The sequence below is a fragment of the Ranitomeya imitator genome, chromosome 7 (genome assembly GCF_032444005.1).
Source record: "Ranitomeya imitator isolate aRanImi1 chromosome 7, aRanImi1.pri, whole genome shotgun sequence".
Classification (NCBI taxonomy): domain Eukaryota; kingdom Metazoa; phylum Chordata; class Amphibia; order Anura; family Dendrobatidae; genus Ranitomeya; species Ranitomeya imitator.
In genome coordinates, this window is record NC_091288.1 from 223,351,731 (window position 1) to 223,376,747 (window position 25,017).

The following is a 25,017-nucleotide window of genomic DNA, read 5'->3' on the forward strand; positions in this document are numbered from 1 at the left end:
GGTTGTCAGCAGTGTTCGGGCTTGTTGTCAGTAGTATACGGGTTGGTTGTCAGCAGTATATGGGTTGGTTGTCAGCAGTATACGGGTGTTGTTCCATCTCGGGATTTCATTATTTCCTGATTGTCTTGGACTTTGACTACCTTTCGACTGTAAATCTTGCAGCGCAGTAATGATCCCACAGATCTCCAGTGATCGCTGTCCGGTGAGTACATCGTGCAGAATAATGCAATATCTTTATTATGGAGCCCAACATTTCCCCGGGGGCCGGGGATGGGGGTCTCGGTCTGAACCTCAGGGGTGGAAATAACGAGAAGGAAAATGCTGACACTTTCCTTGAGGTTGACGCCTTTTTGCTGCTGTTCTTGTTTTCTCTTGCGCACACTTCTCGTCACCGGCGACTTCACCTCTCGCTGTCGCTTTTGCGCCGGATGATCAGAATTGTCAGTAATACAAGAAATGGCGACAACTTCTCATTCTTAGGAGGAAGTCAAAGTGTCAGAGCGAAGTCAGAGGTCGGGGGGGATCGTCCGGGGTCCTGATCATGTCCAGGTTATTATTGATCACATATTAGCAGCAGTGTTTTCTGACTTTAGATACAAATGGCCATCATTTCCCAGAGACAGCGCCACTCCTGTCTGCAGCCTGTGTCTGGTACTGCCACTCAGACTAATTCATGCTGATTGTAGACCTTCGTGATATCAGGAGGGTGGAGGTCTCCGTCAGGGGTCTAATGGAGCTGGGCATCTCTGGAGCTTCATGTGGCTTTACTGAAAGGTAATCTACTGCTGAAAACTCCACAGCAGAAGCTCCTGCCGTTTCGCCTGGATGCACAGCACATGAAAATCATGTTCTTCATCTGAGAATCCATGACCAGGTGAAAACTGAACCTCATCAGCAGGTCTACTAACTCTAGATTGCAAGAAAAGCAGCAACTTGTTGGCAAATTGCCTAGTTGCCGTTCTCCTAAAACCAAACCACCTCTCTTCTTCTTGTTTCCCATCCGCTCATGTCCTTCTCCACTTATCTGTGAAGGAAGAAACCTCCCAGAAAAGAGGGAGTGCAGGAGATCCTGATTCTTGTGGGCCTCCAGGAGGTCTAATGTCTCTCGTGTCCCTGGCACTGATGCTCAGCTTGACCTCTCAATGTCGCCCTGTCCATACAGTGTGTCACTCATAGTCGCAGTGGTCAGGGGTATCATGACCATCATGGTTTGGACCTCGTGGTTGGTAAAGTATAGTAGATGTAGAAGGTCCTGGAATTTTGGTGGATGGTCTATGAGGATGAATCCTCATTCTGCTCTGAGTCCTCTTTCCATAGTGACATCGTGGAGTTAGACTCTACAACATAACTGGTTGTGTCCTTCCTCAGAGCAGCTTACCGAGGCACAAAGGGACATGGAACCCGTGAGGCCGGTTGTGGGAATTTTCTCCTGAGAAGATCGTGAATCCTATGAATGGTTGTCTCCCTTGATCTCATCCTTGCCAGAAGTAAAGGCAGCATTCTCCATCTTCTGCACCGACGACATCTCCCTGGACTTCAGGCACAAACTATCACTCTGTGACCTTACAGTTATTACCTACAATAACAGAACGGAGTATGAAGGGTGGACATCTCGCCCGGCAACGACATCGAAGATGTTTGTGAATTACATGGTAACAGAAAATGTTAGAACATCATTCAGTCACCAATGCGGAAGGAGACAAGTACCCTTAGAAATAGAGAACATTCCCAGAGTCTGAAAAGAACGGAGAGGATGATGAAGGAGTGGATGACAATGATGGAGTGGATGATGAGCATGATGGAGTGGATGATGGAGTGGATGACAATGATGGAGTAGATGATGAACATGATGGAGTGGATATTGATAATGGAGTGGATGACGATGATGGAGTGGATGGTGATGATGGAGTGGATGATGATTGAGTGGATGATGATGATGGAGTGAATGACAATGATGGAGTGGATGATGAAGGAGTGGATATTGATGATGGAGTGGATGATGATGGAGTGGATAATGATGATGGAGTGGATGACAATAATAGAGTAATGATGAGCATGATTAGTGGATGATGATGATGAAGTGGATGACAATGATAAAGTGGATGATGAGCATGATGGAAAGGATGACGGAGGAGTGGATATTGATAATTGAGTGGATGATGATGGAGTGGATGATGATGGAGTGGATGATGATGGAACAGATGATTATGAAATGGGTGATGAGAAAATGGATGGTGATGGATTGGATGATGAAGTGGATGATAGAATGATGATGATGGAGTGGATGATGATAGGCTGAATAATGATGGAGTGATGATGATGGAGTGGATGATGATGATGGAGCGGATGATGATAGACTGAATAATGATTTAGTGGATAATGTTATGGAGTTGACGATGATAGAGTGGATGATGGAGTGGATGGCAAATGATATTGTGGCTGATGATGGTGGAGTGGATGATGATGGAGTGGATAATGTTATAGAGTGGCTGATGATGGAATGGATGATGGAGTGGGTGACCATGACAGAGTGAATGATGATTATGGAGTGGATGATGATTGAGTGGATGACAATGATACAGTGGATGATGATGGAGTGGATCATGTTATGGAGTGGCTGATGATGGAGTGGGTGACGATGATAGAGTGAATGATGGTCGAGTGGATGATGATGGAGTGGATGATGGAGTGGATGATGATAGAGTGAATGATGATGTAGTGGATGATAATGATAGAGTGGATGATGGCATGGAAGATGATGATACAGTGAATGATGATGATGGAGTGGAAAATGTTGAGGAGTGGCTGATGATGGAGTGGCTGATGATGGAGTGGCTGACGATGATAGAGTGGATGATGGAGTAAATGACGATGATAGAGTAGATGATGATGATGAAATGGATGATGATGATGATGATGACAATGACTCAGGGTTTCTGTTGTGCTTTGTAAAATATTTTTGTGGTTTCTAGAACGCATTCACCTTCTAGTGGTGAGCAAAGATCTGGAGGACAAAAGTCTTGAGCAAAAGATCCAGAACCTTCGGAGCCTGGACGACTACACATGGACACAAGAGCAGACCCCCTTTCTAGTGAAGCACACAACTCCTCCGTGGTCTGAACCCCCCCGATGATCCCTGGAGTGAGATCTGAGGAGTCCGAGGTGTCCTGAATGGATGAAACTGGTGAGAAAGGTAAACCGGAGTCTGATGGGTTTATATAGAATATCATCCCTGATCATGGACAGCAGGGTGCGTAGAGTACAGAGGGGTCCCCAGTTGGCGCCCCTCTATCAGCCAGCCAGTCTGTGTTCTTCTGCCTCCCCAACTGCCGCCCACCACAGGACCTGATGTCTGTCTGTAGTGGCATCAGGCTGGTATCTGTGCACAGGCCCTGTACCCACCGTCCGGGGCACTGGAGCTCGGCTTTCCTCCAGGCCATAGTCTGCCTCCCGCAGAGAAGAAGCACAACTTATAAGAATTATCACCGGGGGGTTTGTCGGGTAACTTCTCAGTTGTGGGTGATGAAGTCCCAGAGGACAGAGGTTCGGGGTAGAACCTGGACAGTGAGGGAACATGGACACCAGTGAAAGTGGATCTCATCACCGAGCCAATGTCTCCGGGCTCTGAGGACATGGACAGGAGGGCGACAGCCAGACCAGAATCACAGAGGTGAAGTCTCCCCGCCTGACCGCACTGGCACCTGAGCTCAGATCCACATTCACCTGTTGTTTCCATGAGGTCTTTGTGTTACAAAATGGGAATGTTTGTTCTCACAATCTCTACACAGAGAACATAATAGCAATCTGGTCATTATTACCCGTCCGCTTCCTATTGGTTCTTCCTGCACTTTTTGGAGAAGATTTCAGCAGTTTTCTTCTCATCATTGGCAGCAAAATACATATATTGTTAATTTTTCTTTTTTTTTTAATTTCTGATTTCTCCTTTAGGAGGAGGTTTCACAAACTTTTCCATTTTGAACTGCACATTCCTGCAGAACTGTAGATCAGAGCTTTTTTCTTGTTTGTTTTTTGCTTTTTTCTCTCCACTGCGTTGTGGTGATACAGGCAGGGCGCCAAAATTACTGGTGACTTCTGGGTTAATTTCTTTTATCAAACATCTGTGAGCGATCACCAGCAACTGACTATGAAGTCATAAGAAGGCAGCGTCAGCGTTTGGGGAAAGTAGACGCTCTCAGAGCTCACCGAAATCTATGGCCAACACAGGAGCTTAGCACTGTAGCAGTGAGGTCATGTGACCAGGCTGACACTGCCTCCCTCAGACACTCCCTGCCAGTGATACCATCCTCTGGCACTCCCCATCAGTGACACCTCCCTCTGGCACTCCCCATTAGTGACACCTCCCTCTGACACTCCCCATCAGTGACACCTCCCTCTGACACTCCCCATCAGTGACACCTCCCTCTGACACTCCCCATCAGTGACACCTCCCTTGGAACTTCTGTTGGCTTTGCCACCTCCCTCCTGTACACCCTGCCAGTGACACCTCCCTCTGGCACTCAGAATCAGTGATGCTTCCCTACTAGTGATATAAAAATATATAGCACGTCACTCTGTAACCAGGAGGTGCTCAGAGAGGGATACCACCCCCTTAATAAGGATAATTCAAAAAATTCCGGCACTCATAGAAGTATGCAAATAAGATTTATTCAAATGCAATCCCACTTTATAACGTTTTGGTCTGAAACTTAGACCTTCATCAGACAGATTGCTGCAGCGTGGAAGCAATCAAGAATAGTCAGCGCAAGGAAAAGGAAAAGCTTCCTGCAGGTAATGGCGCTGCAGGAAGCTTTTCCTTTTCCTTGCGCTGACTATTCTTGATTCCTTCCACGCTGCAGCAATCCGTCTGATGAAGGTCTAAGTTTCAGACCAAAACGTTATAAAGTGGGATTGCATTTGAATAAATCTTATTTGCATACTTCTATGAGTGCCGGAATTTTTTGAATTATCCTTACTAGTGATACCTCCCTCAGGCAGTCAGCATCAGTGATGCCTTCCTTTTGCACTCAGTGTTAGTGATGCCGGCCTGCTAGTGATACCTCCCTTTGGCACTCAGTGTCAGTGATGCCGCCTCCGACCCTCCCTGCCAGTGACACCTTCCTCCGACACTCACTGTCAATTACGTGAAAGGAGCGGAGGTTTACGTCAACATAAGAGCAGTAGCTGGGATAAGAATTGTTGCAGGAGCGGCTTCGGCCCCGGGGCAGCAGACCCATAACAGATAAGTGTTATTAAACTCCTACTACAAAACGAGCATTGCCCTGTAAATAATTGTGATGGCCACCATCTTTTCTGCCAGTTTGCAGACCCCATTATAGTCACCTATACAGTGACTATTACCCCAAGTGTAACAGTGGGGGGAGGGGGCTGATTTCACCCAACGATAATGAGCAGTATGATGAGGGGCCCATATCACCTTCCTCATTATACTGATGTATCTACTCATTGTCCTTGGATCATGCTTTTGACTTTTTGTAACTTTTTTGCGGCGGTCACAAAACTCAACCCCATTCAGTTGCACAGTGGAGCTGCGGCAAAAAACCATCTTTGACCTTGTGACCTATGATGCATCCTATGTTGCAGCTGTCTAGCCTCAGCCTATATAAACTAAAGTCTTCTGTGTGTACCAGTTATATTAAATCCATGGTTTCCATCTGTTTTCTCAGATTCTGGAGAGGGAACAGCTGGAGCCTCGGACGATGTCATTCCAAACAACTCCGGCAGGGGGCAAACTGAGAGGGCAAAAAGAAGGATCACCCAGGTATCCTCGGATTCCAATAATTTTATCCACGGTCTTCAACATGTTGGTCTCCAGCTGAGAAACTACAACCCCCAACCTGCATATGTCAGGACCAGATGGGAGTTGGAAGGCCCCAGCTTGGAGAGCACAGAGATGCTCCGCTCCATCGGCCTCAAGGACACCGTTCTCTCCTGGTTCTCCTCCTATCTCTCTGACCGATCCTTCACTGTATGTTTTGCTGGTTCCTCCTCCTCTCACCTTCCCCTTACTGTTGGGGTTCCTCAAGGATCAGTCCTAGGCCTCCTCCTCTTCTCGTTGTATTCTGCCTCTATTGGACAAACAATCAGTAGATTTGGTTTCCAGTACCATGTCTATGCTGATGACACCCAATTATACACTTCTTCTCCTGATCTCACGCCTGCCTTATTAGAAAACACCAGTGATTGTCTTACCGCTGTCTCTAACATCATGTCCTCCCTCTATCTGAAACTAAACCTGTCAAAAACTGAACTCCTCGTGTTCTCTCCCTCTACTAACCTACCTTTGCCTGACATTGCCATCTCCGTGTGCAGTTCCACCATTACTCCAAAGAAACATGCCCGCTGCCTTGGGGTCGTCCTTGATTCTGACCTTTCATTCACCCCCCACATCCGATCACTGGCTCGCTCTTCTTACCTGCATCTCAAAAACATTTCTAGAATTCGCCCTTTTCTTACTTTCGACTCTGCAAAAACTCTTACTGTTTCACTTATTCATTCTCGTCTGGACTATTGTAACTCTCTACTAATCGGCCTCCCTCTTACCAAACTCTCCCCGCTCCAATCTGTCCTGAATGCTTCTGCCAGGATCATATTCCTCACCAACCGTTACACCGATGCCTCTACCCTGTGCCAGTCATTACACTGGCTACCCATCCACTCCAGAATCCAGTACAAAACTACTACCCTCATCCACAAAGCACTCCATGGCTCGGCACCACCCTACATCTCCTCTCTGGTCTCAGTCTACCACCCTACCCGTGCCCTCCGCTCCGCTGATGACCTCAGGTTAGCATCCTCAATAATCAGAACCTCCCACTCCCGTCTCCAAGACTTTACACGTGCTGCGCCGATTCTCTGGAATGCACTACCCAGGTTAATACGATTAATCCCCAATCCCCACAGTTTTAAGCGTACCCTAAAAACCCATTTGTTCAGACTGGCCTACCGCCTCAATGCATTAACCTAACGATCCCTGTGTGGCCCATTAAAAAACAAAAAACAAACCTTAAACCATAATCAGGTTCCTCACATCATGTTCTCATTCACTTTATGCAGTATTAGCCCTCTGTGTCTGTACTGCTACATACTTAGGCTGATAACTGGTTCATGCAGCTTTACATGAACACCCGAGCCTTACACTATGGCCGGTCCGAATAACTAAAGCAATTGTTACCATCCACCTCTCGTGTCTCCCCTTTTCCTCATAGTTTGTAGCTTGCGAGCAGCAGGGCCCTCACTCCTCCTGGTATCTGTTTTGAACTGTGATTTCTGTTATGCTGTAATGTCTATTGTCTGTACAAGTCCCCTCTATAATTTGTAAAGCGCTGCGGAATATGTTGGCGCTATATAAATGAAATTATTATTATTAGAAATATTTGCAGGGTGATCAGTCACAAGTTCATTGTAGAGGAGAATCTGGCCCGTTTTACATTGATGACTATTCCCATTCTCACACATTTTCTTCTGCTTTATAGGATGACATTGAAAGTTTTCCACAAGACAAAAGAAAGAAAAACTTCCTTCAGGTTTGTGACTTCATGTCTCTGGGCTTAGTAAGAATAAATCTATGAAATGAAACGCACTGACGGATAAGGTGATCACCACCACTTGGCCAGGAGGAGATCTCAGTGTGGTGCTGTCAACAGTGGTTGTTCCCATTTACTGACATAAAGCAGAGATATTAAGAATGATCTCCAAGTCCATAAGTTCCCCTACACCCCGTGTCGCCATTGTTCCTGATGCTCCTCTGTTCCTCTTCTCTGGAGGGACCATGTTGTACATTCTGGGCAGCAGATCATACTGTGTCAGCGTCTCAGCAGCAGACTGTTCTATGTGAAGACGATGAGTAGAAACCATCCTATCGTACAATGGGTGATAGAGGGGCATCGGCAGCTGTAACTACAGCAATGTCATAGTGTATGAATGTGTACCTGTACATAGTGCAGCCGCAGAACAGCAATCATTGTGAGACCCGGTACAGCTAGGAGCGTCACGTCTAGTAGGTCCATTGCTATTGTATTTTGGTCTACTAATCTCATCTCCGGTCTATTACAAGGTCACCGACTTACTTTCATCTTTTCAATCCCTTTTTTCCACAGAAGTTTGGCTACTGGTTGACGATCTCAGCAATCCTAGTGGTTATGGTGATCATTTCAGGCCTTGGAGCAGCAAATGTGGCAAATAGAGGAAATAATGAACTTGTCACATCACCTACTGCTACTCCCAGTCCCTCTCCCAGCACAGGAACTGTAGGGACCAGCAGGACAGAATCCTCCACAACCCATAATATCGTGACACAGGGAAATGCCACACATACTGTGAACTCATCAACATTAATTCCAGAAGTTTCCAGCCGATATTCGGGGTATAGCACCACCACTGAAGGGATCAACCAGACAGAAGCCATCACAGTCCTTCAAACAACCCATAATACCACAACACAGGGAAATACCACACATACTGTGAACTCATCAACATTAATTCTAGAAGTTTCCAGCCAATATTCGGAGTATAGCACCACCACTGAAGGGACCAACCAGACAGAAGCCTTCACAGTCCTTCAAACAACCCATAATACCACAACACAGGGAAATGCCACACATACTGTGAACTCATCAACATTAATTCCAGAAGTTTCCAGCCAATATTCGGAGTATAGCACCACCACTGAAGGGATCAACCAGACAGAAGCCTTCACAGTCCTTCAAACAACCCATAATACCACAACACAGGGAAATGCCACACATACTGTGAACTCATCAACATTAATTCCAGAAGTTTCCAGCCAATATTCGGAGTATAGCACCACCACTGAAGGGATCAACCAGACAGAAGCCTTCACAGTCCTTCAAACAACCCATAATACCACAACACAGGGAAATGCTACACATACTGTGAACTCGTCAACATTACTTCCAGAAGTTTCCAGCCAATATCCTGAGGACATCACCACCACTGTAGGGATCAACAGGACAGAAACCTCCACAACCCATAATATCGTGACACATGGAAATTACTCTAGTCCGAACTCGTCAACATTACTTCCAGAAGTTTCCAGCCAATATTCGGAATATAGCACCACCACTGAAGGGATCAACCAGACAGAAGCCTTCACAGTCCTTCAAACAACCCATAATACCACAACACAGGAAAATGCCACACATACTGTGAACTCATCAACATTAATTCCAGAAGTTTCCAGCCAATATTCAGAGTATAGCACCACCACTGAAGGGATCAACCAGACAGAAGCCTTCACAGTCCTTCAAACAACCCATAATACCACAACACAGGGAAATGCTACACATACTGTGAACTCGTCAACATTACTTCCAGAAGTTTCCAGCCAATATCCTGAGGACATCACCACCACTGTAGGGATCAACAGGACAGAAACCTCCACAACCCATAATATCGTGACACATGGAAATTACTCTAGTCCGAACTCGTCAACATTACTTCCAGAAGTTTCCAGCCAATATTCGGAATATAGCACCACCACTGAAGGGATCAACCAGACAGAAGCCTTCACAGTCCTTCAAACAACCCATAATACCACAACACAGGAAAATGCCACACATACTGTGAACTCATCAACATTAATTCCAGAAGTTTCCAGCCAATATTCGGAGTATAGCACCACCACTGAAGGGATCAACCAGACAGAAGCCTTCACAGTCCTTCAAACAACCCATAATACCACAACACAGGGAAATGTCACACATACTGTGAACTCATCAACATTACTTCCAGAAGTTTCCAGCCGATATTCGGAGTATAGCACCACCACTGAAGGGGTCAACCAGACAGCAGCTTCCACCGTCCTTCAAACAACCCATAATACCATGTCAGATGGAAATTCCACAACTAGTCCTTATAAATCAGCATTATTTCCAGAAGTTTCTAGCCAGTACCCAGAGTACAATATCACAACTGTAGGGATTAAGACAGAATCCTCCACAGTCCATCATGCCACAACACAGGGAAATTCCTCACATACTATGAACTCATCAACTTAAATTTTAGAAATTTCCAACCATCATCCTGAGGACACTACTGTAGGGATCAAATGGACAGAAACCTCCACAACCCATAATTCCGTGACACGTGGAAATTCCTCTTGTCCAAACTCGTCAACATTAATTCCAGAAGTTTCCAGCCAATATTCGGAGTATAGCACCACCACTGAAGGGATCAACCAGACAGAAGACTGCACAGTCCTTCATACAACTCATAACACCAAAACACATGGAAATTCCTCTAGTTCGAACTCGTCAACATTACTTCCAGAAGTTTCCAGCCAATATTCGGAGTATAGCACCACCACTGAAGGGATCAACCAGACAGAAGCCTCCACAGTCCTTTATATAACTCATAACACAAAAACACATGGAAAGTCCTCTAGTCCGAAGTCGTCAACATAATTCCAGGCGAGTTCAGCCAATATCCAACGTACATAACCATTACTGTAGGAATCAACTGGACAGAAGTTCCACAACACATAATACCACAACTAGTCTTTATATGTCAGCATTACTTCTGAAAATTTCCGGAAAATATCTAGAGTACACCACCACTACTGTAGGGATGAACCAGACAGAATCTGTACTACTCCATGACGGTATACAACACCTACTACAACAAAGCAACATTCCACCACTGTTCTCTACACATCTGGTCCAGAAATCTCCACAAATAATCTGATCTCATTACCAGGAATTACTACTGAGGGATCAGATGCTAAAACTATAACCTCTCATTCGTAGCAAGACTAGCACATTAGTTCTGGATGATACATCTCTAATGTCAACCATGAAAGAAAACACCACAGCTGGTCTTCTAGTAACCAGAAGTATAGAAGATTCTACCACCCTGCATCTGTCAGCATTACGTCTGGCCACTCTCCGAGTACAAAGCCATCCCCACAGGGATCAGGCAGAAGCTTTTACATCTGGCCACTTCCCTGAGTACAAAGCCAACCCCACAGGGATCAACCAGATGGAAGCTTTTACTTCTGGCCACTCCCCTGAGTACAAAGCCAGCCCCACAGTGATCAACCAGATGGAAGCTTCTACTTATGACCACTCCTTTGAGTACAAAGCCGTCTCCATAGGGATCAACCAGATGGAAGCTTTCACATCTGACCACTCCCCTGAGTACAAAGCCAGCCCCACAGGGATCAACCAGATGGAAGCTTTTACATCTGACCACTCCCCTGAGTACAAAGCCAGCCCCACAGTGATCAACCAGATGGAAGCTTCTACTTATGACCACTCCTTTGAGTACAAAGCCATCTCCATAGGGATCAACCAGATGGAAGCTTTCACATCTGGCCACTTCCCTGAGTACAAAGCCAACCCCACAGGGATCAACCAGATGGAAGCTTTTACTTCTGGCCACTCCCCTGAGTACAAAGCCAGCCCCACAGTGATCAACCAGATGGAAGCTTCTACTTATGACCACTCCTTTGAGTACAAAGCCATCTCCATAGGGATCAACCAGATGGAAGCTTTCACATCTGACCACTCCCCTGAGTACAAAGCCGGCCCTGCAGGGATCAACCAGACGGAAGCTTTTACATCTGACCACTCCCCTGAGTACAAAGCCAGCCCCACAGTGATCAACCAGATGGAAGCTTCTACTTATGACCACTCCTTTGAGTACAAAGCCGTCTCCATAGGGATCAACCAGATGGAAGCTTTCACATCTGACCACTCCCCTGAGTACAAAGCCGGCCCTGCAGGGATCAACCAGACGGAAGCTTTCACATCTGACCACTCCCCTGAGTACAAAGCCAGCCCCACAGGGATCAACCATATGGAAGCTTTTACATCTGACCACTCCCCTGAGTACAAAGCCAGCCCCACAGTGATCAACCAGATGGAAGCTTCTACTTATGACCACTCCTTTGAGTACAAAGCCGTCTCCATAGGGATCAACCAGATGGAAGCTTTCACATCTGACCACTCCCCTGAGTACAAAGCCGGCCCTGCAGGGATCAACCAGACAGAAGCTTTTACTTCTGTACCACAGCGCACAACTCGTGCCACCACCACTGATTCTACGGCTGCTCCATGAGACGCGACCGGATGTTTCTCAGACTCTCCCTATAATCTGATGATTAGTGACTGCTCAGGACTGGGGATGACAGGATCCATTTTAGTACAATTTCTTTTAAATTCATTGCATTTTAGGAATTTCAATAGTTGTGAATTTGTTTCAGATGAAGTGTCTAAAACAATGGCTGAAATGTTACAGGTGGGACAACATTGAGGGTCATAGGACTCGGGAGGGGCGGTTGGGTCCCTATACTGTCTTGTGGACACCCCAACTGGCAGCACAGCCAATCACGAGAGGCGATAGGTGTGAGGTCACCGAGGACTAATAGCAGAAGCAACTCTACGCTTGATAACCAGTAATGGCTCTGCCCTCGATAACCAGGGACGGTTCTGCGCATGATAACCAGAGACGGCACTACGCTCGATAACCAGGGACGGCTCTACAATCGATAACCAGTGATGGCTCTGTGCTCGATAACCAGAGACGGCACTACGCTTGATAACCAGTGATGGCTCTGTGCTCGATAACCAGGGACGGCTCTACGCTCGATAACCAGTGATGGCTCTGTGCTCGATAACCAGAGACGGCACTACGCTTGATAACCAGTGATGGCTCTGTGCTCGATAACCAGAGACGGCACTACGCTTGATAACCAGTGATGGCTATGTGCTCGATAACTAGGGACGGCTCTATGCTCGATAACCAGTGGTGGCTCTACGCTCGATAACCAGTGATGGCTCTGTGCTCGATAACCAGTGATGGCTCTGTGCTCGATAACTAGGGACGGCTCTACGCTCGATAACTAGGGACGGCTCTACGCTCGATAACCAGCGATGGCTCTGTGCTCGATAACCAGGGACGGTTCTGCGCTTGATAACCAGAGACGGCACTACGCTTGATAACCAGTGATGGCTCTACGCTCGATAACCAGTGATGGCTCTACGCTCGATAACCAGTGATGGCTCTACGCTCGATAACCAGTGATGGCTCTGTGCTCGATAACCAGTAAAAAAAAGAGGTAAAGGTAAGAGTCTCCCGAGGTTCGTCATTTGCAGGAAGGATGTGGGATCATGTAGAGCAGTCAGCATCACAGTTGGCACCTGCCATCAGGCCGGTGTATTACTGTGGAGGAAGCAGAAGACCTTGTGGAATGGACGGGCCGTGCATGACCTCCGTCACAGCAGGAATGAGGTGACCTCTGCGTTCTGTCGCTTCCTCCAGCACTGCTGTAACTGCTCCACTCAGTAGAGGCTTTTCTATTGGGTCATCCCAGTCTTCACTGACCACTAGTTAGGTTCCTTACATGATGATACACTGCTGGTAGGTGCTGGGACACACAGGGATCCAGTTTCTTCAGTTCAAACAACGAAGCAGTTTATTAAGTAAGATTCCATAAACCACTTAGGATAACAAAAAAAACAACAGCCTTTTCCAGCACAAAGTGAGAACATAAAGTAAGTAGATCATACAGTATTGCAGGTTCGTCTGCTCGGGTCAGTGTCCAGCTCTTTAGTCCTCAGCAAGGACAGACAGCACTGGAGGTCTGCACACCTCCAGACACAGGCACTGAATGAGGCAGGTGAACTGCCTTTTATAGCCTGTTGCAAGACCTGGACCGGAGGTAAGTGAGCAGTCGATCCCACCCCGCTCTTTCAGCAGCTCGAAAAAGCCCTGAATCTGGGTCCATAGAAAAAACTCTCGGCACTATATGCAATAGAGCATGCTTCTCCAGGTCCTACGTCCATGAGGATTGGCACCTCGTGGACACACACCACCCATCCACACCCTGTCCAGCTGCCACCTTACAATATATATATATACACACAATATATCGCAGACACTGACACAACTCCATATATGTTATGGAAAAATCTTTTATTTTGACAAGTTATAAAAGTAATCTGTAATTTAATAAGAATTAATATTGCAGTTTTCTGAAGAAAGTCTGAAAAGTTGTCAGGAATCTGTGGTTTGTCGTCAGGAGCCAGATCGTCAGGAGTAATCCAATTCCCAGCGCAAAGATAATCTGCAAGAGAAGAACCGTCCCGGATGAGACTGGATTGTGCTCAGGAGGGGCCACAATGTGATCCGCCCCTGAAGAGCTTATTAATGATGGGATGTGGAGGCAAATATCGGGGATTTACCAGAAGTTTCAAATAAAAGCTCCAAAATCTCCCAGCTATGTATATACTGTACATATACATTTAGGAACAACGATCATCTCAGTTATTGAATGTTTAATACGTTCATTTCAATCACATTTCATTTTATTGATCTATGATGTATATGATATTTTATTTTTATATATAGAATAAAGTTGGATTACTCAAACTGTGACCAGACAGTCTGGATGTATAATACCGCACTGTGCCTAGATAGTGCCATACAGTGCTAAACAAATAATACCACATTGTCCAGATAGTGCCATACAGTGCTAGATAAATAATACCACAGTGCCCAGATAGGACCATACAGTGCCTAGATAGGACCATATAATCCTAGATAAATACTACAGTGCCCAGATAGGACCATACAGTGCCTAGATGAATAAAACCACAGTGCCCAGATAGTGCCATACAGTGTCTAGATAAATAATACCACAGTGCCCAGATAGTTCCATACAGTGCTTGATAAATAATACCACAATGCCTAGATAGGACCATACAGTGCCTAGATGAATAATACCACAATGCCCAGAAAGTGCCATACAATCCTAGATAAATAATACCACAATGCCCAGAAAGTGCCATACAGTGCCTAGATAAATAATACCACAGTGCCCAGATAGTTCCATACAGTGCTTGATAAATAATACCACAATGCCTAGATAGGACCATACAGTGCCTAGATGAATAATACCACAATGCCCAGAAAGTGCCATACAATCCTAGATAAATAATACCACAGTGCCCAGATAGTGCCATACAGTGTCTAGATAAATAATACCACAGTGCCCAGATAGTTCCATACAGTGCTTGATAAATAATACCACAATGCCTAGATAGGACCATACAGTGCCTAGATGAATAATACCACAATGCCCAGAAAGTGCCATACAATCCTAGATAAATAATACCACAATGCCCAGAAAGTGCCATACAGTGCTAGATGTCACGGCACCGCTCAGCACCGCCGCTCCTGCCGCTCTGCCCCCACTCGCCGACATACTTACCCTCTCCGGCGCGCTCCTCCTGCAGGCGCGCATTCTTCATTCTCCTCCTGATTCACCGCAGCTTCCTGGTGTCCATCGGGTGCACGAGCGCACTCCACATCCCTCTGCGCATGCACACTTCCTCTTTGATATGCTGGTGCGCCGTTTCTCCTCTCTTTGGCCCTGGAGGACCCTGACCCGGAAGTCCTTCTGCGTCTCTTCTATTTAAGGTAACTACTTCCTCTGCTCCATGCCTGATTGTCATCTGTCCTCATTTGACCTAGGTCCTCTGTACCATGCTTTGTCCTGTGCGTTCGCCATACCTTGCTCTGTCCTGTGCGTCCGCCATACCCTGCCTGTCCTGTGTTGCCATCATGTCCAGCCCGTCCTGGGAATTCGCCATAACCTGCTTGTCCTGTGTTTCTGCCAAAACCCACCCTGTCCTGTGTTTCCGGCATACCCTGCCTGTCCTGTGTTTACGCCATATCCAGTCTGTCCTGGGCGTCTGCCATATCCTGCCTATTTTTAGTCTCGGTCATTGCCAGTCTGTCCTGTGTCTCCGTTATAGCCAGCTCTGCGTCTTTTCCGCTCCTATTTCCTGTCCCCGGGTATCAGCTTCGGCGGCAATAGTCTCCCTCGGGCCTGCCCCTAACACTCCCTGTATTGGGGGTGGTCCATCAGGCCAGCTCACCCTTGGGAGGTTCATTGTTGTGGTTCTGCGGGTTCACATTAGGAGTTCCAAAAGAGCTGACATCAGATAAATAATACCACAGTGCCCAGATAGGACCATACACTGCCTAGATAAATAATACCACTGTGCGCAGATAGAGCCATACAGTGCCTAGATAAATAATACCACTGTGCCCAGATAGGACCATACAGTGTCTAGATAAATAATACCACAGTGCCCAGATAGGACCACACCATGCCTAGATAAATAATACCACAGTGCCCAGATAGGACCACACCGTGCCTAGATAAATAATACCACAGTGCCCAGATAGGACCATACAGTCCCTAGATGAATAATACCACAGTGCCCAGATAGTGCCATACAGTGCCTAGATGAATAATACCACTGTGCACAGATAGGGCCACACAGTGCCTAGAAAAATTATACCACAGTGCCCAGACAGTGCCATACAGTGCTAAACAAATAATACCACAGTGCAAAGATAGTGCCATACAGTGCCTAGATAAATAATACCACAGTGCCCAGATAGTGCCATACAGTGCTAAACAAATAATACCACAGTGCAAAGATAGTGCCATACGGTGCCTAGATAAATAATACCACGGTGCCCAGATAGGGCCATACAGTGCCTAGATGAATAATACCATAGTGCTCAGATAGGACCACATCGTGCCTAGATAAATAATACCACAGTGCCCAGATAGGGCCATACAGTGCCTAGATGAATAATACCACAGTGCCCAGATAGGACCATACAGTGTCTAGATAAATAATACCACAGTGCCCAGATAGGACCACACCATGCCTAGATAAATAATACCACAGTGCCCAGATAGGACCACACCGTGCCTAGATAAATAATACCACAGTGCCCAGATAGGACCATACAGTCCCTAGATGAATAATACCACAGTGCCCAGATAGTGCCATACAGTGCCTAGATGAATAATACCACTGTGCACAGATAGGGCCACACAGTGCCTAGAAAAATTATACCACAGTGCCCAGACAGTGCCATACAGTGCTAAACAAATAATACCACAGTGCAAAGATAGTGCCATACAGTGCCTAGATAAATAATACCACAGTGCCCAGATAGTGCCATACAGTGCTAAACAAATAATACCACAGTGCAAAGATAGTGCCATACGGTGCCTAGATAAATAATACCACGGTGCCCAGATAGGGCCATACAGTGCCTAGATGAATAATACCATAGTGCTCAGATAGGACCACATCGTGCCTAGATAAATAATACCACAGTGCCCAGATAGGGCCATACAGTGCCTAGATGAATAATACCACAGTGCCCAGATAGGACCATACAATCCTAGATAAACAATACCACAGTGCCTAAATCTAACTTGCTCTTTGACAATCTACAATCTGGTTTCCGCCCCCATCACTCAACTGAGACAGCCCTGACCAAAATCACTAATGACCTACTTACAGCCAAAGCTAATGGACAATACTCTGTACTCCTCCTTCTAGACCTGTCCTCTGCCTTCGACACAGTTGACCACTGCCTCCTACTGCAGATGCTCTCCTCCTTTGGCATCAAAGACCTCGCCCTATCCTGGATCGCCTCGTACCTTTCCAGCCGCACATTCAGCGTCTCCCACTCCCACACTTCCTCCTCATCCCACCCTCTCTCTGTTAGAGTCCCCCAAGGCTCTGTTCTGGGACCCCTACTCTTCTCAATTTATACACTTGGCTTGGGACAACTCATAAAGTCCCATGGATTCCAGTACCGCCTCTATGCTGATGACACTCAGATTTATCTTTCTGGCCCAGACGTCTCTGATGTCCAGAATCCCAGAGTGTCTATCAGCAATATTCTCCTTCTTCTCCTCTCGCTTCCTCAAACTCAATGTGGACAAATCTGAACTCATCATCTTTCCTCCATCTCATAGATCTTCCTTACCTGACCTATCTATCGCAATCAATGACATCATGCTTTCCCCCGTACCGGAAGTCCGCTGCCTCAGACTAACCCTTGACTCCGCCCTGTCCTTCAAGCCGCACATCCAAGCTCTTTCCACCTCCTGTTGCCTCCAGTTCAAAAATATCTCCATAATCCGTCCTTTCCTTGACCATCAATATACTAAAATGCTTGTGCATGCCCTCATCATCTCCCGCCTTGACTACTGTAACATCCTTTTCATCGGCCTCCCTGCTAACACCCTTGCACCACTCCAATCCATCCTTAACTCTGCTGCCCGACTAATCCATCTCTCTCCTCGCTACTCCTCCGCTTCCCCCCTCTGCAAATCTCTTCACTGGCTCCCATTCCCTCAGCGTATCCAGTTCACATTACTAACACTGACCTACAAAGCCATCCACAACCTGTCTCCTCCATATATCTCTGAACTAATCTTCCGATATCTTCCCTCACTGATCTCCGGTCCTCCCAAGACCTCCTTCTCTCCTCCACACTTATCCGCTCCTCACCCAACCGCCTCCAAGACTTCTCCCGAATATCCCCCATCCTCTGGAATTCTTTGCCCGACACGTCCGACTATCAACCACATTCGGATCCTTCAGACGGAACCTGAAAACCCATCTCTTCAGGAAAGCCTACAGCCTGCACTGATCCCGCTACCGCCTCACCAACACCGGAGCTCCTGCAACCCTCAACCTACTGTCTCCTTCCCCATAATCCTGTAGAATGTAAGTCCACAAGGGCCGGGTCCTCGCCCCTCTGTATCAGTCTGTCATTGTTAGTTTGTTTACTGTAAGTGATATCTGTAAATTGTATGTAACCCCTTCTCATGTAAAGCACCATGGAATCAATGGTGCTATAGAAATAACAAATAATAATAATACCACAGTGCTCAGATAGGACCACACAGTGCCTAGATAAATAATACCACAGTGCCCAGACAGTACCATACAATCCTAGATAAATAATACCACAGTGCCCAGACAGTACCACACAGACATAATTTAAGCATGAGGCTGGTGGCCAGGTTGTAACCAGAGATGATTATTTGTTCTCACCTTCTGCTTTTTTTTTCTCCAGGCTGAAAAAGAGCAAGAAAAAGACAGTGAGTCTGTAACCGTAGTATTACATATCATACGAAAGCTCAATGTACTCGTCAGATCGGCCCCAAACTCCGGCACAATTCACTGCTGGATGCAACATACGTCTCACATGAAGGAAAACAAGCTCAGAACCAGGAGCCGAGAGACTCTTACTGGAGATCTAAGCGTCCTCATACAGATGTTTTCCTCTCATTTTCACACAAATCCTTATGGTAATAGGGAGACATCCATCTTTCCATGTTTAGAAGTTATCATGTGTCTACAGGACCGATGGTTATTCGAAGAACAGTTGAGATATGATTGATTTCCAGCACACAGAACAAAATGGAATGGAGCTGTGGTGGTCATGTCTCACCACCCATCAATTCAGATGAGCTCCATTTTCAAGACTGATGTAGGTCCCAGTGATCAAACCCCCCAATAATCAGCCATAGATAGGAGAACATTTCTAAAGATGGAAATAATAGTTATTTAGAACTGTGTAATTCCTTGTCCTGTGGGGGTGTTGCGGGGAAAAAGTGCACTGGCTGCTGGGTTTCCTCACAGATTATTGCTGATCATCAGGTGATTAACGTTTCATTGTGGGACCCTCCCATTAGTGGTTGTCACCATGCAAATGATTCTCTTGGTCCTTCATGACCAGGAATATTGTGCTGAGGTTCATCCTTACCTCGCTCCTTGATCATCTTCTCTATTTGCCTCAGTTTTGCCATCATCTTAGGAGCAGGGTACTTATTGGTCAGAGTCATTTTCTCCTCCAGAGTGAAGCAGAAGACCTCGGTCGTCAATCGTTGCAGACTGGGCTGGTTCAGAAGGATTCTGTCCCTGTGACCATTATTGCCATCATCCTCCAAGTCGTCGACCACCACAATAACATTTTCTTTCCCTGAAAACAATTTATCACAACCATGTCATGTAGTGGCCAAATAATAGCGCTATACAGGGCCCAAACAAAGCAGTCATGAAGAATTTGATGCTAACCTTATAAAGATACCATACATGCTGATATTTGGAGCTGAGAAAGGAATGACCTTGACCCTTCAGATGGAAATGTGGAGGCCACCTCCTTGTAGAAGTTATTACTCCTACTGCCACCGTTCATCTCCATATTTTGGACACAGAATGAAGGCTCCTCATACTATTAAAAAGTACAGGATGTATTAGCGACTCAGTGGCTCTCCCGGAACTTACCCTTTGTTGATGATAATTGGCTCAACTCTTCATCGTAGAGGGAATCGGTTACGTCTGTGATGTTGATTCTTCCTCTCTTCTTTGTGTGATATAAGATGGCAAATGTACATCTCCTGACACCCTCCATGAACCTCACCCTACCATTGTTAGACACTTGGACAGACTCAACTGTTTGCACACAGCGGTGGGAAGATAGGTGACTGGCCAACCATTGGTACGAGCCTTTATCATCCCGAGAAAAGATCCCGACATTTGCTCTACTCAGAAGAAAGCTCATGACTGTAAGAAGAAGAAATAATAAGAAAGAGGTGATTGTTCTCACGGGGAAATCATACACAAGAAGAACAAGGGACGAGTCGGCGCGCCGCGTTGCCGTGACAACGGTGGATCGCAGCAACTCCTAGACAACGAGCTGATTGGATACAGGGACTATAAGAGACCGGATTTCCCTCCACCCCGACACGCCCCCTGATGAAGTGAGGACGAAACGCGCGTCGGGGACGAGGGACCGGGACTCTCCACTTAGCGATGTAAGCATAGCCTTGTTTATTGTGTAGGTCCGGCTTCATTTTTGGCTACGGCTTTTTTTAGCCTCCTGGTTACCCATAATAGATGGATGATAGAGGGGAATTGGGGCTGCCATAGAGCCGGTAAGGTTGCGGGCGTTTGTTTCCTATTGTCTCCTTATGATTGATTTTCAGCATTGAGACATTGGAATCTAGACCATTGATTTAGCCCGTTCTTGAGGTTATTGTGCTTAAAATATACGCTTTATGTGGATAGTAACCCTTAGGGTCCCTCTTTTCTGAGATATTTCTGGTTTTGTGTTATGATATGTGTTTTTAAGTATGGGTTTAATAAAAGATGAAATTTTTATATTATGAACTATGTTGTGCTTTTTCAGTCTCACTGCTGTGTTTAGCGTTTAGTGGCACTGACGGAATTGGACAAGAAGAACAATGCCAGTGTGGAGGCTGACGTGGTGAAGACCTAGGAGGAGACAAGGCTTCCATGATAGATGATGGGGGCTCTGTACAAATATATAGAAGCTACAAATATCTTTCTGACATGTAAATTGCAGTAGTTTAATAATTTCCTAATCTCTGCCATGAGCTAAACAATAACACATTTCAGCCTCCACCATACTCACACCAACGACACATCACTAGTTGTGCGTTGTTCAACCTTCACCGTGTTCGTTCAGAAAATCTCCATCATGTTTATATCAATGATAAATCTGTTTCTCCACAATGTCCTCACATCCACCAGGTCCCCACCTCCATAAAGTTCATTTAAAAGGTACATCTCCACCTTCATCATTTTAACACTAATGACACTTGTCCACCTCCATCATGTCCTCGCTTCCACCATGTCTCCATCATATTCACACCAACACCACACCTCGACCTCTACCATGTTCTCACGAAGGGAAATCTCCACTTCCACCACATTATCACCTCCACCATGACCCCAACCTCCACCATGTGTTCACTAACGTCACATCCTCACCTTGACCACATCTCCATGACACCTTTCCCAATGAGCATGAACAGTCATGAAGTTTATGTACAATATGATCAAAGTCTTGGATAATAATTACATGCATCCATGATACTTTATGAATCTGCAGGATGACGGTGATGGACATAAACGATTGTGTTTCCTGCAGCCATGACAAGCGCTGGTTAATGGTTGTGGCACATGTGCAGCCATGGAAAGTGCTGGTTAGGGGTCACGGCACATATGTAGCCATGGCGAGTGCTGGTTAGTGGTCGCGGTACATGTGTAGCCATGGCGAGTGCTGGTTAGTGGTCGCGGTACATGTGTAGCCATGACAAGTGCTGGTTAGTGGTCACGGCACATGTGTAGGCATGGCAAGCGCTGGTTAGTGGTCGCGGTACATGTGTAGCCATGGCGAGCGCTGGTTAGTGGTCGCGGTACATGTGTAGCCATGACAAGTGCTGGCTAGTGGTTGCGGTACATGTGTAGCCATGACAAGTGCTGGTTAGTGGTCACGGCACATGTGTAGGCATGGCGAGCACTGGTTAGTGGTCGCGGTACATGTGTAGCCATGGCGAGCGCTGGTTAGTGGTCGCGGTACATGTGTAGCCATGACAAGCGCTGGTTAGTGGTCGCGGTACATGTGTAGCCATGACAAGCGCTGGTTAGTGGTCGCGGTACATGTGCATACAGACAGTATAAGCAGAGGACTTCAGAAACGGAAGCACATGCTAGCAGGAACCGGAAGCAACAGTGGATACTTGTTGCTCAGGCACCCTCCCTATGGTGGAGGGGCTAGAAATAGTGACCATTAACACGCCATTGGTTAGAAGTACTTTTTGGAAATTGCGCGCGGGAACCTGCTGGCTGCGTGCAAGGAAGCAGAGGAGGAAGGGGAAGCAAAGGCTGTATCAGGACAGCGTGGAGCCAGCACAGAGCGAGAGTCCTGACGGGGACCGGATCGGGTGTAACACCTGTGGTGTGTCCTGATAAAGGAGTCTTGAACTCTGAAACGCGTAGAATAATAAAGCCACATGTGCTAATAATTCTGGAATTCTAGTGATTCAGCAGCGCAGAAATTTACCACAATCATCCCAATCTGTATCTAACGGCTGCTCCTTCCTGGACGCGTGGATCTGCGGCAGCGAATCCTTTCAATGCTTCATCTCGGCTACATCTGGTGAGTGCAGTCCTATGGATTAACCTTCTAACCTTCTCAGATAAGACGCTATTTGCGCTCTTTCCTACAACTGTTTTCATAAAATCAATAAAATGGCGCACGTGCTTCATAAGTTTTAAGCAAAATTGCTCCTTTTCTTTTGGCATTGACCCGTTGAAAACGTGAAAAATCCACATTGACATAAATATTATGAAGCGAAGTAAAGCACAGAAGGCAATAAAGGAGCAAATCGTGTGATGAGTTTGTCACAAATAAAAAGTCACTAAAGGATTCAGCCCCCAAAACAGCGAAGACCCTGAGAGTCTGCGCCCTCACCTGCTCCGTGCTGGGGAAGGAATCATGGAGCAGCCGCCATCAGAGCCCGCCTGTCCGGCTAGGCCTCGTCTCAGGGTGACAGGAACCTGTGTGCAAGGAATGGAGGGCGAAGAGCAGAATCATGCAGGAAGGAAGAGCAGGTGGAGACAGAGCCGCCTCCGGCTGTGAACGGAAAGCGAAACTTCCCTGGGACCAGAGGAATGATCTGACCTGTTCTAATAGCGTGTACACGCTGTTGTATCAGGCACCACAGATCCCAGCAGACGCTGGGTACTATACATTTGGCAAAGATCATTTCACGGGGCTTGTTACACACACACAGGGCAGATATTATACACACAAGGCAGATAGTGTACACACAGGGCAGATATTGTACACACAAGGCAGGTAGTGTACACACAGGGTAGATATTGTACACACAGGGAAGATATTGTACACACAGGGCAGATATTGTACACACAGGGCAGATATTGTACACAGGGCAGATAGTATACACACAGGGCAGATATTGTACACAGGGCAGATAGTATACACACAGGGCAGATATTGTACACACAGGGCGGATAGTATACACACAGGGCAGATATTGTACACAGGGCAGATAGTATACACACAGGGCAGATATTGTACACACAGGGCGGATATTATTCACACAAGGCAGATAGTGTACACACAGGGTAGATATTGTACACAGGGCAGATATTGTACACAGGGCAGATATTGTACACACAGGGCGGATATTATTCACACAAGGCAGATAGTGTACACACAGGGTAGATATTGTACACAGGGCAGATATTATACACACAGGGCAGATATTATACACACAAGGCAGATAGTGTACACACAGGGTGGATATTATACACAGGGCGGATATTGTACACACAGGGCGGATATTATACACACAGGGCAGATATTGTACACACAAGGCAGGTAGTGTACACACAGGGTAGATATTGTACACACAGGGAAGATATTGTACACACAGGGCAGATATTGTACACACAGGGCAGATATTGTACACAGGGCAGATAGTATACACACAGGGCAGATATTGTACACAGGGCAGATAGTATACACACAGGGCAGATATTGTACACACAGGGCGGATAGTATACACACAGGGCAGATATTGTACACAGGGCAGATAGTATACACACAGGGCAGATATTGTACACACAGGGCGGATATTATTCACACAAGGCAGATAGTGTACACACAGGGTAGATATTGTACACAGGGCAGATATTGTACACAGGGCAGATATTGTACACACAGGGCGGATATTATTCACACAAGGCAGATAGTGTACACACAGGGTAGATATTGTACACAGGGCAGATATTGTACACAGGGCAGATATTGTACACACAGGGCGGATATTATTCACACAAGGCAGATAGTGTACACACAGGGTAGATATTGTACACAGGGCAGATATTGTACACAGGGCAGATATTGTACACACAGGGCGGATATTATTCACACAAGGCAGATAGTGTACACACAGGGTAGATATTGTACACAGGGCAGATATTGTACACAGGGCAGATAGTATGCACACAGGGCGGATATTATACACAGGGCAGATAGTATACACACAAGGCAGATAGTGTACACACAGGGTAGATATTGTACACAGGGCAGATATTATACACACAGGGCAGATATTATACACACAAGGCAGATAGTGTACACACAGGGTGGATATTATACACAGGGCGGATATTGTACACACAGGGCGGATATTATTCACACAAGGCAGATAGTGTACACACAGGGCAGATATTGTACACACAAGGCAGGTAGTGTACACACAGGGTAGATATTGTACACACAGGGAAGATATTGTACACACAGGGC

At 46.3% G+C, this 25,017-nt stretch overlaps 2 protein-coding genes across 4 annotated transcripts; one reads left to right on the forward strand and one right to left on the reverse strand.

The window, feature by feature from the left end:
• Positions 1–1,370: 1,370 nt before the first annotated feature.
• LOC138645689 (mucin-22-like) lies at positions 1,371–14,145 on the forward strand. 3 transcript variants are annotated; one of them, XM_069735158.1, is made up of 6 exons: positions 1,371–1,652; positions 2,973–3,193; positions 5,685–5,779; positions 7,494–7,544; positions 8,118–13,102; positions 14,009–14,145. In XM_069735158.1, the coding sequence occupies exons 2-5, from the start codon at positions 3,172–3,174 to the stop codon at positions 10,035–10,037; spliced, it is 2,088 nt and encodes a 695-aa protein (XP_069591259.1). In that variant the 5' UTR covers positions 1,371–1,652; positions 2,973–3,171; the 3' UTR covers positions 10,038–13,102; positions 14,009–14,145. The 3 variants fall into 3 exon arrangements, with proteins under 3 accessions (XP_069591259.1, XP_069591260.1, XP_069591261.1); XM_069735159.1 differs by having other exon boundaries at positions 2,973–3,184; XM_069735160.1 differs by lacking the exons at positions 1,371–1,652; positions 2,973–3,193; positions 5,685–5,779; positions 7,494–7,544 and having other exon boundaries at positions 9,697–13,102.
• Positions 13,935–23,309, reverse strand: LOC138645690 (uncharacterized). Its single transcript, XM_069735161.1, has 5 exons — positions 23,155–23,309; positions 20,160–20,438; positions 19,639–19,854; positions 18,924–18,946; positions 13,935–14,104 (listed from the first exon to the last, which is right to left on the reverse strand). The coding sequence occupies exons 2-5, from the start codon at positions 20,434–20,436 to the stop codon at positions 13,997–13,999; spliced, it is 624 nt and encodes a 207-aa protein (XP_069591262.1). The 5' UTR covers positions 20,437–20,438; positions 23,155–23,309; the 3' UTR covers positions 13,935–13,996.
• Positions 23,310–25,017: the final 1,708 nt, after the last annotated feature.

Coding starts and splice junctions, on each gene's coding strand:
- LOC138645690 (XM_069735161.1), bottom strand. CDS start 20,436: ATGAGCTTTCTTCTGAGTAGAGCAAATGTCGGGATCTTTTCTCGGGAT. Junction 19,855..20,159: donor CCAATTATCATCAACAAAGG/GTAAGTTCCGGG, acceptor AATTGTTTTCAG/GGAAAGAAAATGTTATTGTG. Junction 18,947..19,638: donor GAAGATGATCAAGGAGCGAG/GTAAGGATGAAC, acceptor GCTCTTTTTCAG/CCTGGAGAAAAAAAAAGCAG.
- LOC138645689 (XM_069735158.1), top strand. CDS start 3,172: ATGGATGAAACTGGTGAGAAAG. Junction 3,194..5,684: donor GGATGAAACTGGTGAGAAAG/GTAAACCGGAGT, acceptor CTGTTTTCTCAG/ATTCTGGAGAGGGAACAGCT. Junction 5,780..7,493: donor CAAAAAGAAGGATCACCCAG/GTATCCTCGGAT, acceptor TCTGCTTTATAG/GATGACATTGAAAGTTTTCC.